The following is a 27,517-nucleotide window of genomic DNA, read 5'->3' on the forward strand; positions in this document are numbered from 1 at the left end:
ACATCGGAAAGGTAAAAACACATTTTTAAAGTGGAATAAAACATATAATGAGAATTATCTAGTGTTTGAAATCATTATGGAGCTTTACTTAAAAGCATTACTTTGTTGCAAAAAGAAATCATTTACTTGGAAGTCAGACTAAGTAACATTTATATCAATAAAAGTGAATTATAATGTAACAGCGACAACTCCATTTAAGTGTCTTATTAGAATTTATACAAAAGGACAAAACTATTGGGACACAATTCTTAATCATTGATTTCATTTTTTCATTCAATTCCATTGCCAAAAACATACAAAATACAGCACCTAGTCATGAAGTCTGCTTTTACAAACATTTTTAGAAAAATGGTTCACTGAATTCAAGTGTGGTCCTGTAATAGGATATTACCACTGCAACAAACCACTTCATTAACGCTTTCATGACCCCAGCTTTTTTCGGTTTTGCGCTTTTTGTTTTTCGCTCCCCTCCTTCCCAGAACCATAACTTTTTTAGTTTTCCATCAATATGGCCATTTGAGAGCTTATTTTTTGCAGGACAAGTTGTGCTTTTGAACGACATCATTGGTTTTAGCATGTAATGTACTAGAAAACGGGAAAAATATTCCAAGTGCGCTGAAATTGCAAAAAAAAGTGCAATCCCACACTTGATTTTGTTTGTCTTTTTTGATAGGTTCACTAAGTGCTAAAACTGACCTGCCATTTTGATTTTCCAGTTCATTATGAGTTCATAGACACCAAACATGACTAGGTTATTTTTTTATCTAAGTGGTTAAAAAAAAAAAAACTTTGCTAAAAAATAAAATAATTGCTCAATTTTCCGATACCCATAGCGTCTCCATTTTTCATGTTCTGGGGTTTGGTGAGGGCTTATTTTTTGCATGCCGATATGACATTTTTATTGATACCATTTTGGTGCTGATACATTCTTTTGATCGCCCGTTATTGCATTATTAATGCAATGTCACGGCGAATAAAAAAAACTAATTCTGGAATTTCAATTTTTTTTCTCGCTATGCTGTTTAGCGATCAGGTTAATCCTTTTTTTTATTAATAGATCAGGTGATTCTGAATGCGGTGATACCAAATATGTGTATATTTGATTTTTTTTTATTGTTTTATTTTGAAGGGGGTGATTTAAACTTTTATTTTTTTTTATTTTTTTCATATTTCTTAAAACATTTTTTTTTACTTTTGCCATGCTTCAATAGCCTCCATGGGAGGCTAGAAGCTGGCATAGCCTGATCAGCTCTGCTACATAGAAGCGATGCTCAGATCACTCCTATGTAGTAAAATTGTGCAGGGTGGTGCTCACAGCAATCCGGCATCAACAATCATAGAGGTCTTCAATAGACCTCTGGTTGTCACGCCAACGCATCCCTGAACCCCAATCACGTGACGGTGGTCAGCGATGCATGAATTTCCGACCCGATGGCCGGAAGGGCTAGTTAAATGCCGCTGTCAGCGTTTGACAGTGGCATTTAACTACGTAGTAAACAGCTAAATTGCGGGCACATGTCAGCTGTGCAAAACAGATGACATGTCCCAGCTTTGATGCCGGATCACTGCCGGAGGGGTTAAATTTCTTACCTCCTAAATATTCTGTGATATTATTGAAAAATAAAAAAGTTTAGGAACCGCAGTAACTTGGTCACAAAGTGGTAGACACCCAAAAGTTACAGAGTGGGAGTCAGATAGTAGAGTACATTAACATTGACAGCGATCTGCCGATTAAATAACTGCAGAGTTTAACCCCTTTACCCCCTAGACCTGTTTTCACCTTCATGACCAGGCCACATTTTACAATTCCTACCAGTGTCAATTTCTGTGGTAATACCTCTCATGAGACCCCAATGATTCCGAGATTGTTTTCTTGTGACATAGTGTACTTCATAATATTGGTAAAATTCGTTCAATATGACTTGCAATTATTTGAGAAAATATCGGAAATTTGGCAAAAATTTCACAATATTCAAACTTTTCACTCTTATGTCCTTAAATCAGAGAGATGTGTCACACAAAATAGTTAATAGATATCAATTACCACATGTCTACTTTACATTTGCATAATTTTTGAAACATATTTTTTTTGTTAGGAAGTTAGAAGTGGTAAATGTTGATCAACAATTTCTAATTTTTACAACAACATTTACAAAACAATTTTTATAGGGACCACATCACATTTTGGGCACCACATTTAAAAAAAGACATCAACAAACTGGAGCAAGTTCAGAGAAGAGTGACCAGAATGGTGACCGGTCTGCAAACCATGTCCTATGAGGAACGGTTACAGGATTTGGGAATGTTTAGCTTGCAGAAAAGAAGACTGAGAGGAGACTTAATAGCTGTCTACCAATATCTCAAGGGCTATCACATTGTAGAAGGATCATCTGTATTCTCATTTGCACAAGGAAAGACTAGAAGCAATGGGATGAAACTGAATGGGAGGAAACACAGATTAGATATTAGAAAAAACTTTTTGACAGTTAGGGTGATCAATGAGTGGAACAGGCTGCCACGAGAGGTGGTGAGTTCTCCTTCCATGGAAGTTTTCAAACAGAGGCTGGACAGACATCTGTCTGGGATGATTTAGTAAATCCTACTTTGAGCAGGGGGTTGGACCAGATGACCCAGGAGGTCCCTTCCAACTCTATCATTCTATGATTCTAAATTACTTTGGGGGGTCTATGTTACAAAAAATACCACAAAAGTGACACTTTTCTAAAAGCTGCACACCTCAAACTTCTAAAAACCACAAGAAGTTTATTAACCCTTCAGGCGCTTCACATGAGTTAACGCAATGTGGAAAAAATTTACATTTTACTTTTTTTGCAAAAAATTTACTTTAGGACCAATTTTTTTATTTTCACAAGGGCTAATGGAGAAAATGGACTGCAAAATTTGTTTTGAAATTAATTATAAGTACACTGATACCACATAGGTGGGGAAAAACTATTCTTTGGATGCATGGCAGGGCTCAGAAAGGAAGGAGCACATTCGACTTTTTAAAAACAAAAATGGCTGGAATTGACAGCTGATGCAATGTGCCTAAAGAAAAGAACCCCACACAAATTACCATTTTTTTATTTTCATAAGGGTAACAGGAGAAAATGGACTCCAATATTTGTTTTGCAATTTTTCTTGAGTACATCGATACACTATATGTGTTGGGAAACTACTGTTTGAACACACGACAGGGCTCAGAAGGGAAAGAGCACCTTTTGACATTATGAACGCAAAATTGGCTGGAATTGTTGCGGACGCCATGTCGTGCTTGGAGAGCCCCTGATATGCCTAAACAGTGGAAACCCCCCACAAGTGATGCCATTTTACACACCAGACCCCTCAAGGAATGTATCTGGATGTATGCTGAGCACCTTGAATCCCCAGGTGCTTCACAAAAGTTTATGACGTAGAGCCGTGAAAATAAAAAAAATAAAATTTTTCACACATAAATGGTCTGTTAGTTCCAAATTGTTTATTTTTTTACAGGGGTAACAGGATAAAATTGACCCCAAACTTTGTTGTTCAATTTCTGCTGAGTAGGTCAATACCCCATAGGTGGGGAAAACTGCTGTTTCGGTGCATGACAGGGCTCGAAAGGGAAGGAGTACCATTTGAGTTTTTGAGCTAAAAAACGTCTGGAATTGCGAGAATGCCATGTTGCGTTGGAGAGTCCCTGATGTTCCTTAACAGTGGAAACCCACCCACAAGTGACCCTATTTCGGAAACCGCTCAAGAAATGTATTTAGATGTGTAATGTACACTTTTATCTCCCAGGTGCTTCACAGAAGTTTATAGCATAGAGCCGTGAAAATAAAAATCTAATTTTTCCCCCCAAAAATGTTCTTTTTGCCTCACATTTTTTTTCACAAGGACATCAGAAAAAATGAACCACAAAATATTTTGTGCAATTTTTCCTGAGTACACCATTACCCCATATATGGATGAACACTACTTTTGACGCACAGTGCAAAGCTCAAAAGGGAAGAAGCACCAAATTGGAGTTCAGATTTTTTTATGGAATGGTTTGAAGGTGCCATGTCACAATGGAAGAGCCCCTGCGGTGCCAGAACAGCAGAAACACAACATAAGTGACCTCCTTTTACAAACTTCACAACCACATGAATTCATCTAGGGGTGCAGTGAACATGTGGACACCACATGTGCTTCACAGATTTTTATACCATTGGAAGGTGAAAAAAGAATAATTACATTTTTACCACTGAAATGTTGTTTTAGCCCCAAGTTTTAAAAATTTACCAAGAGCTAGTAGGAAAAATGCACCTCACAGTTTGTTGTTTAATTTTTCCAGAGTGTGTCAATATTCTACATATGGAAGAAAACTACAGTTTGGGCACATGGCAGAGCTCAGAAGGGAAGGAGCGCCGTTTCACTTTTGCAGCTCAGAACTGGCTGGAATCATTAGAGGATGCCATGTCGCGTTTGGAGAGCCCCTGATGTGCCTAAACAGTTGAAATCCCACAAGTGACCCCATTTGGAAATCACACCCCTCAAGAAACTTATCTAGATGTCTGGTGTACACGTTGATCTCCCAGATGCTTCACAGAAGTTTATAACATAGAGTAGTGAAAATAAAGAATAAAATGTTTCCAACAAAAATGTGCTTTTAGCCAAAAAAAAATATTTTCACAAAGGTACTAGCACTAAATGGGCCCCAAAATGTGTTGTTCAATTTCTTCTGAGTACATCAATACCCCATATGTGGTCAAAAAGTACTTTTGAGGCATAGTACAAAGCTTAGAAGGGAAGAAGCGCTATATTGTAGTCCAGATGTTGCTGGGATGGTTGAGGGTGCCATGCCACATTGGCAGAGGTGACAAAAAGAGCAGAACCCCCCTAAATGAACACATTTTACAAATAACATTTCCCCATGAATTCTTCTAGGGCTAAAGTTAGCATGTTGACACAATATGTACATCACATACTTTTAAACCATTGGGAAGTGAAGAAAGAATAGTTACATTTTTTTAAATTAAAACGTCCCTTTAGCCCCAAGTTTTTAATTTTTCTAAAGGCTCATAGGAAAAATTGGACCTCTCAGTTTGTTGTGCAATTTCTCCTGAGTGCACCAATACCCTACATGTAATTGGGAACTACTTGTCAGGCACAGTGCAAAGCTCAGAAAGTGCAATATTATAGTGCATATTATACTTTTATGGTTTGTGGGTGTCATGACTAAATGGGAGAACCCCTGAAATGATAGAACAGCAGAACCCCCCATAAATGACCCCATTTTACAAACTACACCTCTCATTGAATTAATCTATGGGTGCAGTGATCATACTGACACCACAGGTGTGTCACAGAATTTTATACCATTGGATAGTTCCAGATTTTACATCTTCACACTGGGAAATTGGGAAAAATGGCACCAAAATATGTTCCACAATTTCTGCTAAGTGTGGAAATACCCCATTTGTGGTTGTACTGTACTTTTTAGCCATACAGTAAGACTTAGGAGTAGTGTTGAGCATTCTGATACTGCAAATATTGGGTATCGGCCGATATTCCCTGTATCGGAATTCCGATTCCGAGTTCCGATATTTTTGTGATATCGGAAATCGGAATCGGAAGTTCCTATAACTTCCCAGGCGTGTGCGGTGCGTATGGTTCCCAGGGTCTGGAGGAGAGGAGACTCTCCTTCAGGCCCTGGGATCCATATTCATGTAAAAAATAAAGAATAAAAATAAAAAATATGGATATACTCACCCCTCCGGCGGACCCTGGACCTTAGCGGTGTAACCGGCAGCCTCCGTTCCTAAGAATGCAGTGAGTGTAGGACCTGCGATGACGTCGCGGCTTGTGATTGGTCGCGTGAGCGTGGTCATCGAAGGTCCTTCACTCTGCATTCTTAGGAACGGAAGCTGCCGGTTACACCGCTAAGGTCCAGGGTCCGTCTGAGGGTGAGTATATCCATATTTTTTATTTTTATTCTTTATTTTTTACATGAATATGGATCCCAGGGGCTGAAGGAGAGTTTTCTCTCCTTCAGACCCTGGGAACCATCCAGGATCACTTCCGATATTTGTGTCCCATTGACTTGTATTGGTATTGGGTATCGGTATCGGCGATATCCGATATTTTTTGGATATCGGCCGATCCAATCCGATACCGATACTTTCAAATATCGGAAGGTATCACTCAACACTACTTAGGAGGGATGGAGCACGATTTCCCTCATGGAGCACAGATTTTCCTAGAATAGTTTGTGGACTCCATATACAGAGCCCCTAAGTGCTAGAAGATCAGAATCACCCCCTCAAATGACCCTATTTTGTAAATGATATCCCTTTGGGAATTTATCAACTGGTGTAGTGACGATTTTGAAACAAGCAACATTGGATGTTGCTGATAGAAAATTGCAAACTGCTATTGTAGTGCCCAGTATGTTGTAGTGCTCAGTACATTGTATTGCCCAGATCATGCTTCTGGAGAAATGCATTCGTAAATGTCGGACTCTCATCGCTACAGAAATACCAAAAATATGGATGCTCAAAGTGGTTTAGGCATATTGGGGTTCAGAAGGGAGAAGGGCATTTGCATTTGGGAGCTCAGAATTTGCTGGGGAGCGGCGGCGGCTGCTCCTCTTTGTGCCGCCTGGGTGCTGTGCTGTGGGGCGGCTCCTCTTCATGCAGCGTCGGGCCTCTGTGCTGTGGGGCGGCGGCGACGTATCTTAGTGCAGAGTCGGGGCTCCTCCGGCATCTCCTCAAAGCCCAGAGGCACCGGCAGCTCCATTGCTGCGATGCGGTGGCCTCCGGGAAAATGCCGGAGGAGCCCCAACTCTGCACTAAGATGCGGTGGTGCCCCACAGTGCAGAGGCCCGATGCTGCACAAAGAGGAGCTGCCCCACAGCACAGCACCTACATGGCACAAAGAGGAGCAGCCGCTGCCGCTCCCCAGCACAGAGACCCCATGCTGCTACAATGAGGTAATAGGGGGATACTCCACTCACACTTTCGTGTGGCCCCCCCCTCTCTTCGTCATCGGGACCACTCCCCCCCAAAAGGCACATTATTCACCGGCCCTATAAGACAACACATGGCATATAAGAAGACCCCCAACTTTTAAGAAGATTTTATATTTTAACTGGAAAAGTTGGAGGGTCGTCTTATACGCCCAGTCGTCTTATACACCGGAAAATACGGTACTATCTACTCCATCTGGTCTCTAGTCTCAGCATAGCCCTTCTTTAAAAAGTGCACAAAACTGTGGTTGACCATGCTTTTATGCATGCCTAAAACACTAAAACAACACCGGATCACTGGCCAGACGGTGTCCTCCTCTTATAGGGTGGGTGCATTATACTCCATTGGGTTGCATTTTTCTCTGGGGTGGCTACATTATACTCTGAGGGGGGCTGCATTATATTCTGTAGAGTGGCTTCACTATACTCTGAGAGGGGCTGCATCATACACTATGGGGTTACTGCATTTTTATCTGGGTTGGCTGCATTATACTCTGAGGGGGGCTGCATTATACTCTATAGGGTTTCTGCATTTTTTGGGGGGGTGGCTTAATTATAGTCTGAGAGGGGCTTCATTATACTCTATGGGGTTGCTGCATTTTTCTCTTGGGTGGCTGCATTATACTCTGAGGGGGGCTGTATTATACTCTGTGGGGTGGCTTCATTATACTCTAAGAGGGGCTGCATTATACTCTATAGGGTTTCTGCATTTTTTTGGGGGGTGGCTTAATTATAGTCTGAGAGGGGCTTCATTATACTCTATGGGGTTGCTGCATTTTTCTCTTGGGTGGCTGCATTATACTCTGAGGGGGGCTGTATTATACTCTGTGGGGTGGCTTTATTATATTTTGAGAGGGGCTGCATTATACTCTGATGTAGGCTGCATTATACTCTATTGAGGACTATGGGGTGCATTATACTATATGGATGCTGCATTATACTCTTTCGAATTATGGGGAGTGCATTATACTATATGTACTATATGGCACCTGCATTATACTATATGAAGAACTATGGGGTGCAGTATACTACGTGAAATGCATTGAACAACATGTAGGACTATAGGGGTGCATTATTCAATATGTAGGACTATGAATAGTGCATTATACTATATGGAGGACTATGGGGAGTGTATTATACTATATAGAAGACTATGGGGAGTGTATTACACTATATGGAGGACTATAGTGAGTGTATTATAATATATAGAGAACTATGGGGAGTGTATTATACTATATAGATGTCTAAGGAGAGTGTATTATACTATATTGAGGATTATGGGAAGTGTATTATACTATATGGAGGATTATGGGGAGTGTATTTTACTATATGGAGGACTATAGGGAGTGTATTATACTAAATGGAGGACTATAGGGAGTGTATTATACTCTATGGAGAAGTATGATGCACATTATAATAAATGGAGGACTATGGGACACATTATACTATATAGAGGACTATGGGGAGTACATTATTCTGTATGGAAGACTATGGGGCACATTATACTATATGGAGGACTATAGAGCACATTATACTATACGGAGGACTATCGGGTGTGCATTATTCAAAATAGAGGACCATAGTGCACTTTCTACTCTATGGAGGACTATGAGGTGCATTAAACTATGTGGAGGACTATCGGATCTCCATACAAACCAATAGCTGCTACTGCGCAGGTGCGGCGGGCACCATTTTCAAATTTTTTTTTACTTGCTCAATTAAATCAGCAAAAGGGATTAAGTGCACAGTAAACATGCGATTATGCTGCAGCGCAGGTGCCACGGCTCTCACCTGCCTGCAGAAGCATTTTTTTTTATTCAGTATGTGCTGGTATTCATTATGCAAACTGGGGGGGCGGTCACTGAGGGATCAGTGACCTGTCAGCGAGCAGTCTGCATTTTGAATATCTATTCAGAGCACCATATACACCAACCCCGCCTTAGGCCAGTTTCACACGTCAGTGGCTCCGGTACGTGAGGTGACAGTTTCCTCACGTACCGGAGACACTGACACACGTAGACCCATAAAAATCAATGCATCTGTTCAGATGTCATTGATTTTTTGTGGACCGTGTCTCCGTGTGCCAAACACGGAGACATGTCAGTGTTCGTGGGAGCGCACGTATTACACGGACCCAATAGAGTCAATGGGTCCGTGTAAAACACGGACCTCACACGGACGTTCTCCGTCTGGGGTCCGTGTGCGTGCAGGAGACAGCGCTACAGTAAGCGCTGTCCCCCACATGGTGCTGAAGCCACGATTCATATGTTCCCTGCAGCAGCGTTTGCTGCAGAGAAAATATGAATAATAGTGTTTAAAATAAAGATCTATGTGTCCGCCGCCCTCCCACCCCCTGTGCGCCCCCCCCCCGCTGGTCAGAAAATACTTACCCGGGTCCCCTGTCGGCTGTCGCTCCTTCCTGGTCTGGCCGTGGCTTACTGTATGCGGTCACGTGGGGCCGATCATTTACAATCATGAATAGTCGGCTCCGCCCCTATGGGAGGTGGAGCCACATATTCATGACTGTAAATGATCGGGCCCACGTGACCGCATACACTAGAAGCCGCGGCCAGACCAGGAAGGAGCGACAGCCGACGGGGGACCCGGGTAAGTATTTTCTGACTAGCGGGGGGGCGCACAGGGGGTGGGAGGGCGGCGGACACATAGATCTTTATTTTAAACACTATTATTCATATTTTCTCTGCAGCAAACGCTGCTGCAGGGAACATATGAATTGCGGCTTCAGCATGATGCAGAGTGGGTACCACACGCTCCGTGTGGTACCCACTCGCCATACGGGCGGCACACGTGTGCCGCACGTATGGCCTCCGTGAGTTCCCAGGCACACGGACACGGATAACTCCGGTACCGATTTATTCCGGTACCGGAATTATCTGGACGTGTGGGACAGCCCTTAGGGCATGAGAATCTCATTACCACAAAACTGAAAATAACGATTAGGAAACAACCACAAGACAGATTCAATCAATTCAGTATAATGGCGCCGAATCCTGCTGACAGGTTCCCTTTAAAATCAGATAAAAACTATTTAAAAAAATCACTACTGTTCTGTGCTTCAAAAACTTGGAATATTTTTCTTTGGAATTTTGAACTTTAATGGTTCATTGAAGGCAAACATAATATTAATCCACCTCTCTCCTCCCGACTCCTCCAGTTTTCTCCTCTGCAAATCTCTCCATTGGCTTCCAATTCACCGAGTCCTGATAAAACTTTTAACACTGACCTACAAGACTGCCCATAATCTGTATATCTCTGTACTAATCTCTCGGTATCTTCCCACATGTAATTTCTGGTCTTCAAAAGACCTTCTTCTCTGTTTAAAACTCATAACTCGACTCAAAACTCGAGTCATTCTCTGAAATTCTGTGCCCCAACACGTCCGATTATTCACCAATCACCACATTCAAAGTTTTGAGATGGAACTTGAAAACCCATCTTTTCAAGAAAGCTTAAAGCCTGCAATGACCCTGCTGCCATCTCAACACCACCGGAGATGCCTCAACCCCTCAACCTGCTGTCTCCTTTCCCATCACCCTGTAGATTGTAAACCCGCAAAGGCAGGGATCTCTCCTCTTTGTTCCAGTCTGTCATTGTTACTGTAGCTTGTTAATTGTAATTTATATTTGTATGTAAACCGTTTTCACATGAACAGCACCATGGAATCAATGGTGCTCTAAAAATAAACACTAATATGCTTAGAAAGAAACTGGAGTATTTTAAGTCAATTTTGCTTGTGGCTGTGTTGCTTTCTTACTATTGGAATAAAAGTGTTATATGACGTTTGATACATTTAATGCAGCTTTAAAAATAATACTTCTTTCTACAGCAGTTTCCATAATAAAGTGAAAATTGACTTTTTAAAAAATGTCATCATTCTTAATCTTTAGCCCTATTTATACAGCTAATCATGCCCACTTTTTCAGCCACATTTCAAAAGTAACAAGAATAACCTAAAATTATAATTGTTACAAATTTTGCACAAAACTGTCATATAACAAAATATGCAACTTTTTGTTGTCAGAAAACTGGCACACATTTTGATAAATCCTGCCTTTTGTTCTTTTCTTATTAAACAGAAAAATAAGCAATTTAACATGAAATTTGTTATCATTTTAGAAAACTCATATAATGAGAATGCAAATATTATAATAGTTAGAGAAACACCAGAATGTATAGTAAATGTGCAGTGCAGAAACATTAATGGTTGATCTATTTCTTACAGATGTGTGGCTGTGCCATCTCCCCTCAGAAAATATCTTTGTATATGAGGCAGAAAAGATCGAGCTTTGTGGAGCCTGGAAGAGTTCAGCTTTATGAGTTCCTGGATTTGCTTGAAACGTACGTCCTCGTTTTTATCTGCTTAATGCAGAGATGTAGTAGAGCAATGTTTGTCAACTGTGCTGAGTTGAATAAAAAAGGTATGGCTCTTGGAATAAGGGGAGGATAAAACAAAAGTGCAAAAATAATAAATAACAAGGTTATGAAGGGGTAAAACTGACGAACTGGATCACTCTATGAAGGAAAAGGAAGCCTGTATGCGTCATAAGTCACAGCAAAAGTCCACGGCAGGGGGGAGTGGCTGGGTCAGGAGATGAAGAGGAGAATGATTCATACAGGGAAAGAGACTTTCTGTTTTTACATAGAGCAAAGAAAAGAGAAGGATTAGCTGGGTAGAAAGGCAAAATGAGCAATTGCAAGATCACAGTGCTGGATAATATGATGATTGCAATATATTATTATATAAGAGGATAAACACTTTGATGGGAAGAGTGCTTCTTTATTATGTTAATTGTTTATTTAGATAAGTAAACACTAATTTTGTTTTAAAGGATTTTCAGAGATGTTATTAATGAAAATCAAACTTTAGTAAATGTTTATCGATATAAGATTGGTATTGGTCTTATGTTTTGCCACTACAATGATCAGCTATTTGAAGGAATTTTTGTGCAACAGGAGTGGTCCAGTTCTGTTCATTGTGTGTGGTCCTAAATGGTGCTCCAAAGTCTCCTCCAAGTAATTGTTCATAGCTTTTCAAATAAAATGAATACGTTTTCAGATTTTATGTTCAACAGTAAATTCAATCCTTGCTGAAGCGACATTGATTAAAGTCAGCTCTGTCTTTTGATATTTATCAAGAATTAAAATGGTGGCGCAAATTGTCACCGTTTTTCCCCGTGCCTGCTGCACTACCAACAAACCTCCACCTAGGTTTGTAAAAATGAAAGCAGATATAATTATATATACACAAATACGTGTATGGGTATGCGCTGGTACAGATAACGGGACTGCTGGTAAAGTCTTAAATGGTGTTGTAAAGAAATTAAAAGAACCTTTTTCTAAAATCACTAAAAATGCCACATATCCCTGAAATAGGTCTCACATTCAAATAGGTCCTAACGGAGGCACGATGCATACGCTTCAGTAAGCGAAATAGACGTTATTTAAAAAGTACCTTATTCCCTCCGTTGCTGGATATCAGTTTTCAAGATTAGTTCCGCCAGAAGTTTTTCAGCAAGCAAGATCTAGAATAGGTGGGTGGCTGCCCCGGCCGGCGGCAAGCCACCATCAAAAAATTTTCCAGGTGGGAACGGGATCCTGTGGAGTCGCCGCTGTGAGCCGCCGCGGCGGTGTGTTAGAGCGGTGCGCAGGACCTGAGTGATGTAATCGTCACGTGACCGTAACCCCCGGCAAGTGAGTATGGAGTGCAGCTAAGACCAAACAACCAACGCGTTTCGGAGACGCCTGTCTCCTTCCTCAGGGTTCTTTTGATATTTATTTGGTGTAAATCTGCATTGTGACTTATCACAGTCAATAAGTGCAATAATAAAAAAAAGGCCATCTGATCGAGTGTTGGATGGTGGGAGATAAGCATGTCATGGATACCCTAATTAAATAATTCTAGATTCACTTACAGTGCCCAAAGGAGAAGGAAATGTGAAAACAGGTCTGAAATGAGTTATTTTAGATATTTCATCTTGTTACACATTTCAATGCCTGTCTGGAGTATCCTTCGGTTGATCACAATGATTCATCACAATGCTTCAACCCCTACTTTGATCTGTACTCTACTATCTGAACCTTGCCCTCTCTCACAATAAACAGTGGAGGTGATGCTTGGGTTGCAGAGTTGGGTCCAGCTAATGAAGTGATTAGCAACATGATAGGTTGAATAAGAGCTATAATGAGAATATATGAATGAGCTAACAGCTGAAAACCACTGAACTTCATAGAGTTGTAAATAGTTAACCTTGCAACTTGCTCTGCCGAGCTAGAAGAAAAGTATTAATTGATGATGGATAGAATGTAATGGAAAAATTAGCACAAAATGATTCATATACTGTAGATTGGAACAGATACAATGAAAAACATACCACCATCCATAATTCAAGGCAGTGACACATACCAATTCCATAATTATATATATATATATATATATATATATATATATATATATATATATATATATATATATATATAATCAGAAAATGAGGTTTGGTTCAGGTAATCATACATCTTTCACACTCTTTTTGGAATAAGATAATTTCATTAAAGCACCACTCCGCTTTTTTTATTGCAGCTCTGGAGTGGTGCTTCTAAACTAAGTTCCCTTAACGGCCTTATACTTTCCAGCCGTTATCTTCATCTGTTCTCGGCGCTGCTCTGGATGGTCTTCTTCAGTTTGCCACCTGCCCGATTGCTCCAGTGTTTGCTGGGTGATCCGGAAGTCCCTACTTAATGTAAGTCTACGAGAAGCAGTATGAGGACAGAACAAGGCTCTCATAGACTTACATTGGGAGCTTGTGACCATTACCATTAAGTTCCAATCAGTCAGAAGTTGCATTTACAAGATTGTAGCGCTGGACCGGAGAGCGGAGAGAACAGCTGAAGACAACGGCTAGTAAGCATAACACTAGAGTCAGAGGACTTAGATTAGAAGCACCACTCCAGTGCTGAAATTAAAAAAAAACCCTGGAGAGGTTCTTTAATATGCTTTTCTCTTGTAAACTGTTATACCCTGTCCAAACAAAAATTCTCATCCTCAAATATACAGATGGATTTGAGCTAATAGAACAGTAGGATAGTCTTTTCAAAAACTATTGCTATGAGGGGAAAAGGGGAGAGTATCTTCTAACATGATAGGTGATACAACTTGGTAGACTTACACCCATCTGATCCCTACTCGAACAAGTGTCTGGAAGCGGAATTAGCAGAATTCTAGGACTTGGTAACTTTCTTACACGATCCATCCATACCCAATATATCAAACGTCTGACTTTTGTCAAATCATCTGTATTGTTGAGGGAAGTATTATCACATGGGAGAAAGTCAGAAAGTTTTTATTATTTCCCACCCTTTTTAAAATCATAATCCTTTTTAAGGCGTATATAGTGTTTTCACCGTAGACATTGAATTACTCAAAAATTTAAACCTACATGAGGTTTCCACTTTTGTAAAAGCCTCCTAAGGCTAGGTTCACATTGCGTTAGGGCAATCCGTTTAGCGCTAGCGCTAGCGGATTGCGCTAACGCAATGTTTATTTAGGGGCCGTGTTTGGGGTCGCCTTAACGTCCCCACTCTCGCAGATCCCCGATCTGCGAGAGCGGGGAACGGACCTCGGGCGCGCCGCGGACGCTGCAAGCAGCGTCCGAGGCGCGTCACAGAAGAACGGCACATCACTAGCGCGAGCCGAAAAAGGCACGCGCTAGTGATGCGCTGCAGGAGAAATTTACATTGCTGTCAATGGGCACGCTAACGGACCCGTTGCAGGTCGTTAATTGCGACATTTTCGCCGTGCAACGCTGTCCGTTAGCGTGCACACATTAACGCAATGTGAACCTAGCCTTACTCAGTCTGAAAAAATAAAGTGATAATTGTTAGATTTGATGATATCCTGAGACCAACTACCTATAGTAAGGATATAACCTTAAAAAATTCAACATAGTCTCTAAGTACGTAATTTATGATAAATAGAGGAACACATCTCTAGTTTATGTACTAATAATAATAATCTTTATTTTTATATAGTGCTAACCTATTCCGCAGTGCTTTACAGTCTGCACACATTATCATCACTGTCCCCGATGGGGCTCACAATCTAAATTCCCTATCAGTATGTCTTTGGAATGTGGGAGGAAACTGGAGTACCTGGAGGAAACCCAGGCAACCACGGGGAGAACATACAAACTCCTTGCAGATGTTGTCCAAGGTGGGATTAGAACCCAGGACTCCAGCACTGCAAGGCTGCAGTGCTATCCACTGCAAGGCTGCAGTGCTATCCACTGAGCCACCGTGCTGCCCTACTAAAATTTTGTTGCACATTTTTTATTGCACTTTTGCCATATTTGATTTTTTTAAAAGCCTAGCTATTTATGGCATTGTCATATATACACCATTATTTGAAACTTTTACCTCTTCTTACATTACTTTTCTAAATAGGTGGGTATCTTAGCAAGGGACAGTGCAAATCTATGCATGATTAAGACCGTGTAGGTTGAAACACGTAGGATTCATTCCTTGCACTGGGATTGCCCATATCTGCATATCTGTGCTTTTTAAGATGATGATAAATAAACATCAAGTCTTAAGAATCATTTCTCCTGTGGTCGCTGGAGACAACTTTTCTTGCCCATTAAATTCAATGGGTGACCAAATCAAACATATACACAACACCTTAAGGGGTGACAAAAAGCTTCCCAAGCAGCTAAAATTAGGGGCAGACATGATGAAAAGTGGCATCAATTGACCCACATTATAAATTTGCTAATGGCTAGTGTTGAGCGATACCGTCCGATACTTGAAAGTATCGGTATCGGAAAGTATCGGCCGATACCGGCAAAGTATCGGATCTAATCCGATACCCGATACCAATACAAGTCAATGGGACTCAAGTATCGGACGGTATCCCTGATGGTTCCCAGGGTCTGAAGGAGAGGAAACTCTCCTTCAGGCCCTGGGATCCATATTAATGTGTAAAATAAAGAATTAAAATAAAAAATATTGCTATACTCACCTCTCCGACGCAGCCTGGACCTCACTGAGGGAACTGGCAGCGTTCTTTGCTTAAAATGCGCGCGTTTACTGCCTTCCGTGATGTCACGGCTTGTGATTGGTCGCGTGCCGCCCATGTGGCCGCGACGCGACCAATCACAGCAAGCCGTGACGTAATTTTCAGGTCCTGAATGCCTAATTCTAGGCATTCAGGATTTTAAAATTACGTTACGGCTTGTGATTGGTCGTGTCGCGGTCACATGGGCGACGCGACCAATCACAAGCCGTGACGTCACGGGAGGCAGGAAACGCGCGCATTTTAAAATTACGTCACGGCTTGTGATTGGTTGCGTGCCGCCCATGTGACCGCAACGCGACCAATCACAGCAAGCCGTGACGTAATTTTCAGGTCCTGAATGCCTAATTCTAGGCATTCAGGATTTTAAAATTACGTTACGGCTTGTGATTGGTCGTGTCGCGGTCACATGGGCGACGCGACCAATCACAAGCCGTGACGTCACGGGAGGCAGGAAACGCGCGCATTTTAAAATTACGTCACGGCTTGTGATTGGTTGCGTGCCGCCCATGTGACCGCAACGCGACCAATCACAGCAAGCCGTGACGTAATTTTCAGGTCCTGAATGCAGAATTAGGCATTCAGGACCTGAAATTACGTCACGGCTTGCTGTGATTGGTCGCGTCGCGGTCACATGGGCGGCACGCAACCAATCACAAGCCGTAACGTAATTTTAAAATCCTGAATGCCTAGAATTAGGCATTCAGGACCTGAAAATTACGTCACGGCTTGCTGTGATTGGTCGCGTCGCGGCCACATGGGCGGCACGCAACCAATCACAAGCCGTGACGTCACGGAAGGCAGTAAACGCGCGCATTTTAAGCAAAGAAGGCTGCCGGTTCCCTCGGTAAGGTGCAGGCTGCGTTGGAGAGGTGAGTATATCCCTATTTTTTATTTTAATTCTTTATTTTACACATTAATGTTGTTTCGATACCGATACCCGATACCACAAAAGTATCGGATCTCGGTATCGGAATTCCGATACCCGCAAGTATCAGCCGATACCCGATACTTGTGGTATCGGAATGCTCAACACTACTAATGGCACAACAGCAGTCAGCCATGGGCCATACATGAGGTATCAGGGTCTGGTTCAACATTTACAGCTTTGAATTGAAGATTCAATGAAAACCTGGTGGTTAAGGTGTGAACCTTCTTTGCTTTGAGCCCTAATACCTCAACAGCTCCAATTTTGTTTTTTCCAGATACACTCAAATGGTACAAAAATCAGTTTCGTAGTGTACTATTGGTAGAAAAATGTAAGGAAAGTAACACAGATAGTTGAGTGAAAGTAAGTGCAGCCCTGCATGTCTGGGAGCTCTATGTCTACAGGCAAAACACCTGAAGTAGACCCAATTTAAATTCTCCACAATTAAAAAAATTATTGTCATGCACCACTACAATGGCATCAATTTCCACAGAGTAGAAACAAGATAATAGGCCTCTGATACACCTTCCACTACAGATAACCCACAAGATGGAAAACCAACTTGGAGTCTCCACATTTCAAGAAATTGTTTGTAGCATCAGCAAAAGTAGGAAAAGCAGGCAGAGAAGCCAAGACAAAGGTGGTACAGACTGCAATAATGCGAGATCAATGTATGACACTAAAAAGGATTCTGTCCCCTAGTCTGCCCAGTCTGCAACTGGAGTGCAAAAGTAATTGCAGATTCACGACTTCATTCATTTTGATGAAAGTTAGGCGGTCTACACTATCAGGGGACAGCTGGATGCGCTTATCCATCAGAACACCACCAGGACACCATTCAGCAGTACTGAAGAACAGGTTCTGAGAGAACACTGGCAGCCGGGCATGACAAAGCCTTCAAGGAGTGTCAGGCAAGCTCTGGCCACTCTTCCATTTTTGAAGACCAAAATTCAAAACCATCCGCTTCAGTCATTCACAATGTGTCAGACTTGTACTCTGTTCTGCTGGTGCACGGGTTGGTTTAAAACAAGTGTGAAATGACTCACAGAAATTGCTTATGTCACTTACAGTGCTGCTGCTAATGTTTTTGCGATGATGCCTTGACATTACTGGGGTTGGAAGTCTAGAACTATGATGCACACTGGGTGCCTCACTGCTGTTTTAGGGAAAACAACTCTTGAGATTGTCTACAAATGTGCATGCTTCCCTTTCCGGGAGAAGCATCTGGCAAAATGTACTCTTGTACTATGGATCTAACAGAGTGTCAGCACTAATCATTCAGCACTATTTCTAGCCCTAAGAGTAAAGGCATCATGTTGAAGATAGTGCAGAAAGAAGGCACTCATGTGTTGAGTGCTTACTTGAGGTCCAAGTCCATGATGTGTTGGTGGTGGGGTAACACCCAAGGTTGCTTCCTCCATCCCCTCCTGCCAACCACGGACAACACAGAGGGGACCAATATCCTCTTCTGACTGTTGTGCGCCCATCAACTCTTCCCCCTCACTCTCCTCAATTTGTTCATCAACTCCTGCACCTTCACTAACAGTTTCTCTGGTACCTTGAGCCCCCTCAATTGCTGTAATCCACCCTCCCATGGCACCCACCTGTGCGACGACAGTTCGAAATTTAGAGATATTGTTATCCCTCCTCCTCTGCTTCTAACTCTTCCTCTGGAACCACCACCTCCTCATGTAGACTATTTGAAGTGCGCTCCAGCATGTAAATGACTGGAATAGTGATGCTGATGATGGCAAATGTGATTTGCACCACGTTCGTACTGCGTTGGCTAAGGCTATGCAAAAGGACATACTGCACTAGTGTTCATTGCGGCTGCCACAGTCAATTCAACATGTGCAGACTGGAATGCCACCATGTCATAAAATCGCAAATCAAAATTTTAACCATTAGGTCAAAAGACCTCTGCAGCGATGCAAGTCAATGACCTGCGGGGTGCGATCATCGGAAGTGACCACACAGCGACCGTGCTTTCTACAGCAGGGCATCCAGGCCGGGATAGTGATGGAAAAATTGCTGTACCACTAGGATGAGGACGTGAGCTATGCAAGGCAAGTGTGTGAGATGGCCCCGGCGTAGGGCCACCACCATGTTTGCATCATTATCGCACATAGCTTTCCTTGGTTCCAGGATAAGTTAACTCGGCCTGGATAGCTGTCCACAACTTTTGAGCTGTGTGACTGCGATCTCCATGACATATTAATGTTAACATTGCCTGATTGCGGTGAGCCCTGGCTGCGCAGTACAAAGGTGGGGGCAATTCCCTTAGCACTGTTTGAACATGTGCCTCATTAAGGGAGAGGTTGAGGGTACGGTTGGAGGCCCTAGAAGAGGTGGAGGAGCCAGAAGCAGTGGAGGAAGTGTTAGATACAGAGGTTTGTCCCACAAGCCTTGGGGATTCAAAGTCCCTTGACTGCCTGCCCCTACAGCCACCAAAGTTACCCAGTCTCCAGCCAGCGAGATGTAACTCCCCTGCCCATGTTTGCTCGTACAGGTTTCCATGGTGAAATGCACCCTGGCAGACATAGATTTTTCCAGGGTATGGGTAATTTTGTCCGCGACATGCTGGTGCAGCGCAAGCACAGATTTCTTGGAGAAGTAATGGTGACTGGACAGCTGGTACTGGGGGACTGTCATGGCCATCAATGTTCGGAAACCGTCTGTATCCACCAGGCGGAAAGGCAGCATTTCCGTGGCCAACAGATGGGTGATGATGGAGTTAGTGATTTAGATTAGCATATAGGGTTTCCTGACTGAACGCCAATATTAGGAATAACGATTTTTAAGAGGAAATGTGGCTTTTTGATTCCTCACTGCAACACAGTTTCATTCCAAATAATTTGGATTAGCAAATAGGGCCTCCTGGCTGAACCCCAATATTATGCCTAATGATTTTTAAGGGGAAATGTAGCCTCCTGATTCCCCAATGAAACATAGTTTTTCTCAAACAATTTGGATTTGCAAATAGGGCAAATAGGGCCTCCTGGCTGATCCCCATTATTAGGTTTAAAGATTTTTAAGAGGAAATGTGGCCCCCTGATTCCTGACAACACAGTTTTATCCCAAAAGATTTGGATTAGCAAATAGGGTCTCCTGGCTTAACCCCTATATTAGGCCTTAAGATTTTGAAGAGGAAATGGGGCCTCTTGATTCCTCACTGCAACACAGTACAGGATCCTATCAAGCTAACTGACAAGCTTTCACTTTCAGCAGCTGTAGGAGTGGCCTTTCTGCACTGTTAAACTGATGAAATGGTGCCAGCAAATCAAGATGTTTGCTTTATATATGGAGAAGGACATGTGACTTCAGCAACCAAGCAAAGAAGACCTTATGTCATGATGTTGTGGATGGTTTCTGCAACTGCCAGAATGTACACATATTAAGTTATTACAGAACAAAAAAATGACCTCCTCCTCTGACCTAGACACCACCCATGTCCCCCCATTTCCCACTCTCATCATATAGCACCACTATCCTAGACAAGGTCAAAACAAAATTATTAGAGGAAACGCAATCATTTTCCGAATGTGACCGAATTTTGCCAACTTTGAGTAAAAATGCTCAGGAAACTTAACATGAATCCGAATGTGCTACATTCGTGCCGAATTTGAGATTGAAGAATGTCTTCCAAACAGTTCGCTCATCTCTAGATAGGAGTGGTGCCAGTAAAAGCAGAAGATGATGGCTGGTAAGTATATTGCTAGGAGCATGGATTAACGATATCACTACAGCGGTGAAACAGCAAAAAAAACCAAACCTGGATTGGTGGTTTAAGACCTGCAAGAAAAACTCCCCTTTGTTTTGAACGTTGTCTTCCTCCACTGCTTACCCAAAATGTAATACCCTTCCTTTCTGCCTTTGTCATGTTTTTTGGTTCACTTGCAAATCCAGAATTTCTAGACCTCTGTGCTTTGTTGCATAAAAATCATTGAGATGTCTCATTTGCCCTAGAGTCTCGGGTTCTCTCGTACTATCATATGGGCTGGGCTAGTAAGGTCAAAGTTCCCCTTAACTATATTACTTGTGGCAATGGGTAACATGATTGAAATTGAAAATTAATTACTTGATTAGAATCATAGAATGATAGAGTTGGAAGGGACCTCCTGGGTCATCTGGTCCAACCCCCTGCTCAAAGCAGGATTCACTGAATCATCCCAGACAGATGTCTGTCCAGCCTCTGTTTGAAAACTTCAATGGCAGGAGAACTCACCACCTCTTGTGGCAGCCTGTTCCACTCATTGATCACCCTAACTGTCAAAAAGATTTTTCTAATATCTAATCTGTGTCTCCTCCCATTCAGTTTCATACCATTGATTCTAGTCTTTCCTTGTGCAAATGAGGATAAATATGATCCTTCTACAATGTGACAGCCCTTGAGATATTTATAGACAGCTATTAAGTCTCCTTTCAATCCTTTTTTTTGCAAGCTACACATTCCCAAATCCTTCAACCGTTCCTCATAGGACATGGTTTGCAGACCGGTCACTAGGGTTGAGCGACTTTCATTTTTTTAAGATCGAGTCGGGTTTTGCGAAACCCGACTTTGCCCAAAGTCGAGTCGAGTGCAGTCGGCCGATTATCGCGAAAAGTCGGGGATCGACCGAAACACGAAACCCAATGCAAGTCAATGGGGAAGCATAGTCGGCAGTGAGTGGAGGCCAGGAAAACACCTACAGTGCCCATTTTAATGCCAAAAATATCCATTCTTGTTTCTGAAGCTTGTCAATCTTAATTAACTTTCTAATAATAGTTGGGCATTGGAAATTGGGGGTCATTTGGCAAAATGGTAGGGCTGGTTCAAGGTTTTAGTGGGCCCAGGAAACGTGGACTACGTCACGGCGGTGGAGCAGTGAGAGGTAAGTATTTCAACTTTGCAAGTGCTGTGATCCTGAGCAAGCAGGGAGGCCCACTCGTTCGCATTGGCACTGGCACAGGGCCCCTCAAAGTACAGCGGTGTGTTTGCACGGCGGGGGCGCCTCCCACCGGCAGCGACACTTTTGCGTACTCTGAGGGGCCCTGTGCCTGTGACGTCGCCAACGAGTATGCCCCCTACCTGTTAAAGAAACCTGCACTTTCATCTGCACCTTCCTTTTTGTCCCTGTGTAAGGTGGAATAGTATGCGGGAAGGGGAACCTGACTTTAAGCAGGGTCAGATTGTGGCTGTGTAGCGTGCAAGGGGAATGTAGTGGTCTGGGTCAAAGTACCACAAGACTCATGTAGCACCGGCTGGGCAATGGGCAGGATGAGGAGGAAACACTGATATAGGGCCAAATAATAAAGTGGGCTAAATGCAATTCAAAATTGGTAACAGGACTAACCAGGCAGCATTGCTTAGTTCAGTGGAGGACAACTGTAATGAGAGGCAGACACAGTTAGTAGGCCCAAATAATAAAGTGGGCAAAATAAAGTTCAAAATTGGTAACAGGAGTAAACAGGCGGCACTGCTTTGTTCAGTGGAGAACACCTTTGAGCGGCAGACACCGTTAGTAGGCCCAACCCAACTAGTAGGCCCTATGCAGTTTAATATTACAAATGAAGGCCGAAAGCCTGAAGATTAAAGGTCAGGAAAATAACACAGGACAGCACCAAGGTGCGGCAGACACCGTTAGTAGGCCCCAACCACCAAATTTTTAAAAAACAGCACTTAATGAGAGCCAGAAGGTTGAAGCTCAGATTTATACAGTTGAGGACAACACCAGGGAGCGGCAGACACCGTAAGTAGGCCCTAACCCCCAATTTTTTTAAAAACAGAACTTAATGAGAGTCAGAAGGTTGAAGCTCAGATTTATACAGTTGAGGACAACACCAGGGAGCGGCAGACACTGTTAGTAGGCCCTAACCACCAATTTTTTTAAAAACAGCACTTAATGAGAGCCAGAAGGTTGAAGCTCAGATTTATACAGTCGAGGACAACACCAGGGAGCGGCAGACACCGTTAGTAGGCCCTAACCACCATTTTTTAAAAAAACAGCACTTAATGAGAGCCAGAAGGTTGAAGCTCAGACAAGGAAACCTGGAGGAGAACACCAAGGAGGAGGAGAACACCCAGGAGCGTCAGACATCAACATTAGGCTCCAACCAAACTAGTAGCCCAAATGCAGTTTCCTATTTTTTAAAAAAGCCCAAAAACCTGAATTGAGGACAATTTGAATTAGGGACTGCAGACAGACTTAGTAGGCTGTCCCCTGTGGACCATGCATCCACCACATTAACCCATTGCTCCGTAATGGACACGTAACTGTTATGACCCCAATGGCAGGGGTCTCAGAGACAATAGCGAAGTCTGCAAACATAAAACCCAGCTCATAGGGCAGTGGTAACTGGGCTGACCATATACCTGAACCTAGCACACAAATAACAGCAGCCGGGGAACGTACCTACGTTGATTCTAGACGTCTCGCGCCAGCCGGAGAACTAACTAACCCTAGCAGGGAAAAGAAAGACCTTTCTTGCCTCCAGAGGAAATACCCCAAAAAGTTGGATACAAGCCCCCAACAAATAATAACGGTGAGGTAAGAAGAAAAGACAAACGCAAGAAATGAACTAGGTTTTAGCAAAGAGAGGCCCGCTAACTAATAGCAGAATATAGGAAGATGACTTATATGGTCAGCAAAAACCCTCACAAAAACTCCACGCGGAATATTCAAGAACCCCCGAACCGTCTAACAGCACGGGGGGAGAACATCCGCCCCCTAGAGCTTCCAGCAATATAAGGAATCACATTTAGTACAAGCTGGACAAAAATAAGAGCACAGAAAATAACCAAAAACAAGAAAGCAGGACTTAGCTTAATTTTGCAAAGAACCAGGACCAGCAGATAGGAGCAAACAGAAGGATCTGATTACAACGATGCCAGGCACCAGACTGAAAATCCAGGAAGTTCAAATAGCGACACCCCTGGACTAACGAGGCCAGGTGGGTACCAAGCAAGGGAAGGAATATCAAAGTGTCATATAACTAGTGACCACAAGAGGGAGCCAAAAAGTCTAATTCACAACAGTACCCCCCCCCTTAAGGAGGGGTCACCGAACCCTCACCAAGACCACCAGGGCGATCAGGATGAGCAGCGTGAAAGGCACGAACCAAATCGGCCGCATGCACATCAGAGGCGACCACCCAGGAATTATCCTCCTGACCATAGCCCTTCCACTTGACCAGATACTGAAGCCTCCGCCTGGAGAGACGAGAATCCAAGATCTTTTCCACCACGTACTCCAACTCGCCCCCAACCAACACCGGAGCAGGAGGCTCAACAGAAGGAACCACAGGCACAACGTACCGCCGCAACAAAGACCTATGGAACACGTTGTGAATGGCAAATGACACAGGAAGTTCCAAGCGAAAGGACACCGGATTAAGAATTTCCAAAATCTTATAAGGACCGATGAAGCGAGGCTTAAATTTAGGAGAGGAGACCTTCATAGGAACAAAGCGAGAAGACAGCCACACCAAATCCCCAACGCGAAGTCGGGGACCCACACCGCGGCGGCGGTTGGCAAAACGCTGAGCCTTCTCCTGTGACAACTTCAAGTTGTCCACCACATGATCCCAAATCCGCTGCAACCTATCCACCACAGAATCCACCCCAGGACAGTCAGACGGCTCCACATGTCCCGAGGAAAAACGAGGATGGAAACCAGAGTTGCAGAAAAATGGCGAAACCAAGGTAGCGGAACTAGCCCGATTATTAAGGGCAAACTCAGCCAACGGCAAGAAGGTCACCCAATCATCCTGATCTGCAGAAACAAAACATCTCAAATAAGCCTCTAGAGTCTGATTTGTTCGCTCAGTTTGGCCATTAGTCTGAGGATGAAAGGCAGACGAAAACGACAAATCAATGCCCATCTTAGCACAAAAGGATCGCCAGAACCTGGAAACAAACTGGGATCCTCTGTCAGACACGATATTCTCAGGAATGCCGTGCAAACGAACCACATTCTGGAAGAACAACGGAACCAGATAAGAAGAGGAAGGCAGCTTAGGCAAGGGCACCAAATGGACCATCTTGGAAAAGCGATCACATACCACCCAGATGACAGACATGCCCCGAGACACTGGAAGATCTGAAATGAAATCCATGGAAATGTGTGTCCAAGGCCTCTTCGGGACAGGCAAGGGCAAAAGCAACCCGCTGGCACGAGAACAGCAAGGCTTAGCCCGAGCACAAGTCCCACAGGACTGCACAAATGACCGCACATCCCGTGACAAGGAAGGCCACCAAAAGGACCTAGCCACCAAATCTCTGGTGCCAAAAATACCCGGATGCCCTGACAACACCGAGGAGTGAACCTCGGAAATGACTCTACTGGTCCATTTATCAGGAACAAACAGTCTGTCAGGTGGACAAGAGTCAGGTCTACCAGCCTGAAATCTCTGCAACACACGTCGCAAATCCGGAGAAATGGCCGACAAGATTACTCCCTCCTTAAGAATACCAACTGGCTCTGAGGCTCCAGGAGAGTCAGGCACAAAGCTCCTAGAAAGAGCATCAGCCTTAACATTCTTTGAACCAGGCAGGTACGAGACCACGAAGTCAAAACGGGAGAAAAATAATGACCAACGGGCCTGTCTAGGATTCAGGCGTTTAGCAGACTCGAGATACATCAGATTTTTGTGATCAGTCAAAACCACCACACGATGCTTAGCACCCTCGAGCCAATGACGCCACTCCTCAAATGCCCACTTCATGGCCAACAACTCCCGATTGCCAACATCATAATTCCGCTCAGCAGGCGAAAATTTCCTAGAAAAAAAGCACATGGTCTCATTACTGAGCAACCAGGGCTTCTCTGCGACAAAACGGCCCCTGCACCGATCTCAGAAGCATCCACTTCAACCTGAAAGGGAAGCGAGACATCAGGCTGACACAAAACAGGCGCCGAAGTAAACCGGCGCTTCAGCTCCTGAAAAGCCTCCACGGCTGCAGGAGCCCAGTTAGCAACATCAGAACCTTTCTTGGTCATATCCGTCAAAGGTTTAACAACACTAGAAAAATTAGCGATAAAACGACGGTAGAAGTTAGCAAAACCCAAGAACTTCTGAAGACTCTTAACCGACGTGGGCTGAGTCCAATCATGAATAGCTCGGACCTTGACTGGGTCCATCTCCACAGCAGAAGGGGAGAAGATAAAACCCAAAAAGGGAACCTTCTGCACACCAAAGAGACACTTTGAGCCCTTAATAAACAAAGCATTCTCACGCAAAACCTGAAACACCATCCTGACCTGCCTTACATGGGAGTCCCAATCATCAGAAAAAAACAGAATATCACCCAGATAAACAATCATAAATTTATCCAGATACTTCCAGAAGATGTCATGCATAAGGGACTGAAACACTGAAGGAGCATTAGAGAGCCCAAAAGGCATCACCAAGTACTCAAAGTGACCTTCGGGCGTATTAAATGCAGTTTTCCATTCATCTCCCTGCTTAATGCGCACAAGGTTGTACGCACCACGAAGATCTATCTTGGTGAACCACTTGGCACCCTTAATCCAGGCAAACAAGTCCGACAATAGAGGCAAAGGATACTGAAATTTAACAGTGATTTTATTCAGAAGTCGATAGTCTATACAAGGTCTCAAAGATCCGTCCTTCTTGGCCACAAAGAAAAATCCCGCACCAAGAGGGGAAGAGGATGGACGAATATGTCCCTTCTCCAGAGACTCCTTGATATACGAACGTATTGCGGTATGCTCAGGTACAGAAAGATTAAATAATCTTCCCTTAGGAAATTTACTACCCGGAATCAAATCTATAGCGCAGTCACAGTCCCTATGAGGAGGAAGAGCACTGGACCTGGATTCGCTGAATACATCCTGATAATCAGACAAATACTCAGGAACTTCCGAAGGAGTAGAGGAAGCAATAGACACCGGCGGGGAATCGCAATGAATTCCCTGACAGCCCCAACTTGACACAGACATTGCCTTCCAATCCAAAACTGGATTGTGAGTCTGTAACCATGGCAGACCCAAAACGACCAAATCATGCATTTTATGTAAAACAAGAAAACGAATCACCTCTCGATGTTCAGGAGACATGCACATGGTCACCTGTGTCCAAAACTGCGGATTATTTTCCGCCAATGGCGTAGCATCAATACCTCTCAGAGGAATAGGATTAACCAAAGGCTCCAGAACAAAACCACAGCGCTTGGCAAACGACAGATCCATAAGACTCAGGGCAGCACCTGAATCCACAAACGCCATAACAGGATAGGAAGACAATGAGCAAATTAAAGTCACAGACAAAATAAATTTAGGTTGCAAATTACCAATGGCGACCGGACTAACCACCTTTGTTAAGCGTTTAGAGCATGCTGATATAACATGTGTAGAATCACCACAGTAGAAACACAACCCATTCTGACGTCTATGATTTTTCCGTTCAATTCTAGTCTGAACTCTATCACATTGCATTAACTCAGGTGTCTGTTCAGACAATATCACCAGAGGATTAGCGACTTTGCGCTCCCGCAAACGCCGGTCAATTTGAATAG

The 27,517-nt window shown here is 43.3% G+C and overlaps 1 protein-coding gene across 1 annotated transcript in view; it reads left to right on the top strand.

Annotated features, from left to right (window-relative positions):
• Window positions 1-27,517, top strand: part of LOC143785752 (uncharacterized) — a 368,406-nt gene that overhangs the window by 220,577 nt on the left and 120,312 nt on the right. Inside the window, exon 6 of the mRNA XM_077274844.1 lies at window positions 11,232-11,347. Within this exon, the coding sequence (XP_077130959.1) occupies window positions 11,232-11,347 (116 nt within the window). The remainder of the gene's footprint in view (window positions 1-11,231; window positions 11,348-27,517) is intronic.

This window comes from Ranitomeya variabilis, chromosome 7 (genome assembly GCF_051348905.1).
Source record: "Ranitomeya variabilis isolate aRanVar5 chromosome 7, aRanVar5.hap1, whole genome shotgun sequence".
Lineage (NCBI taxonomy): Eukaryota > Metazoa > Chordata > Amphibia > Anura > Dendrobatidae > Ranitomeya > Ranitomeya variabilis.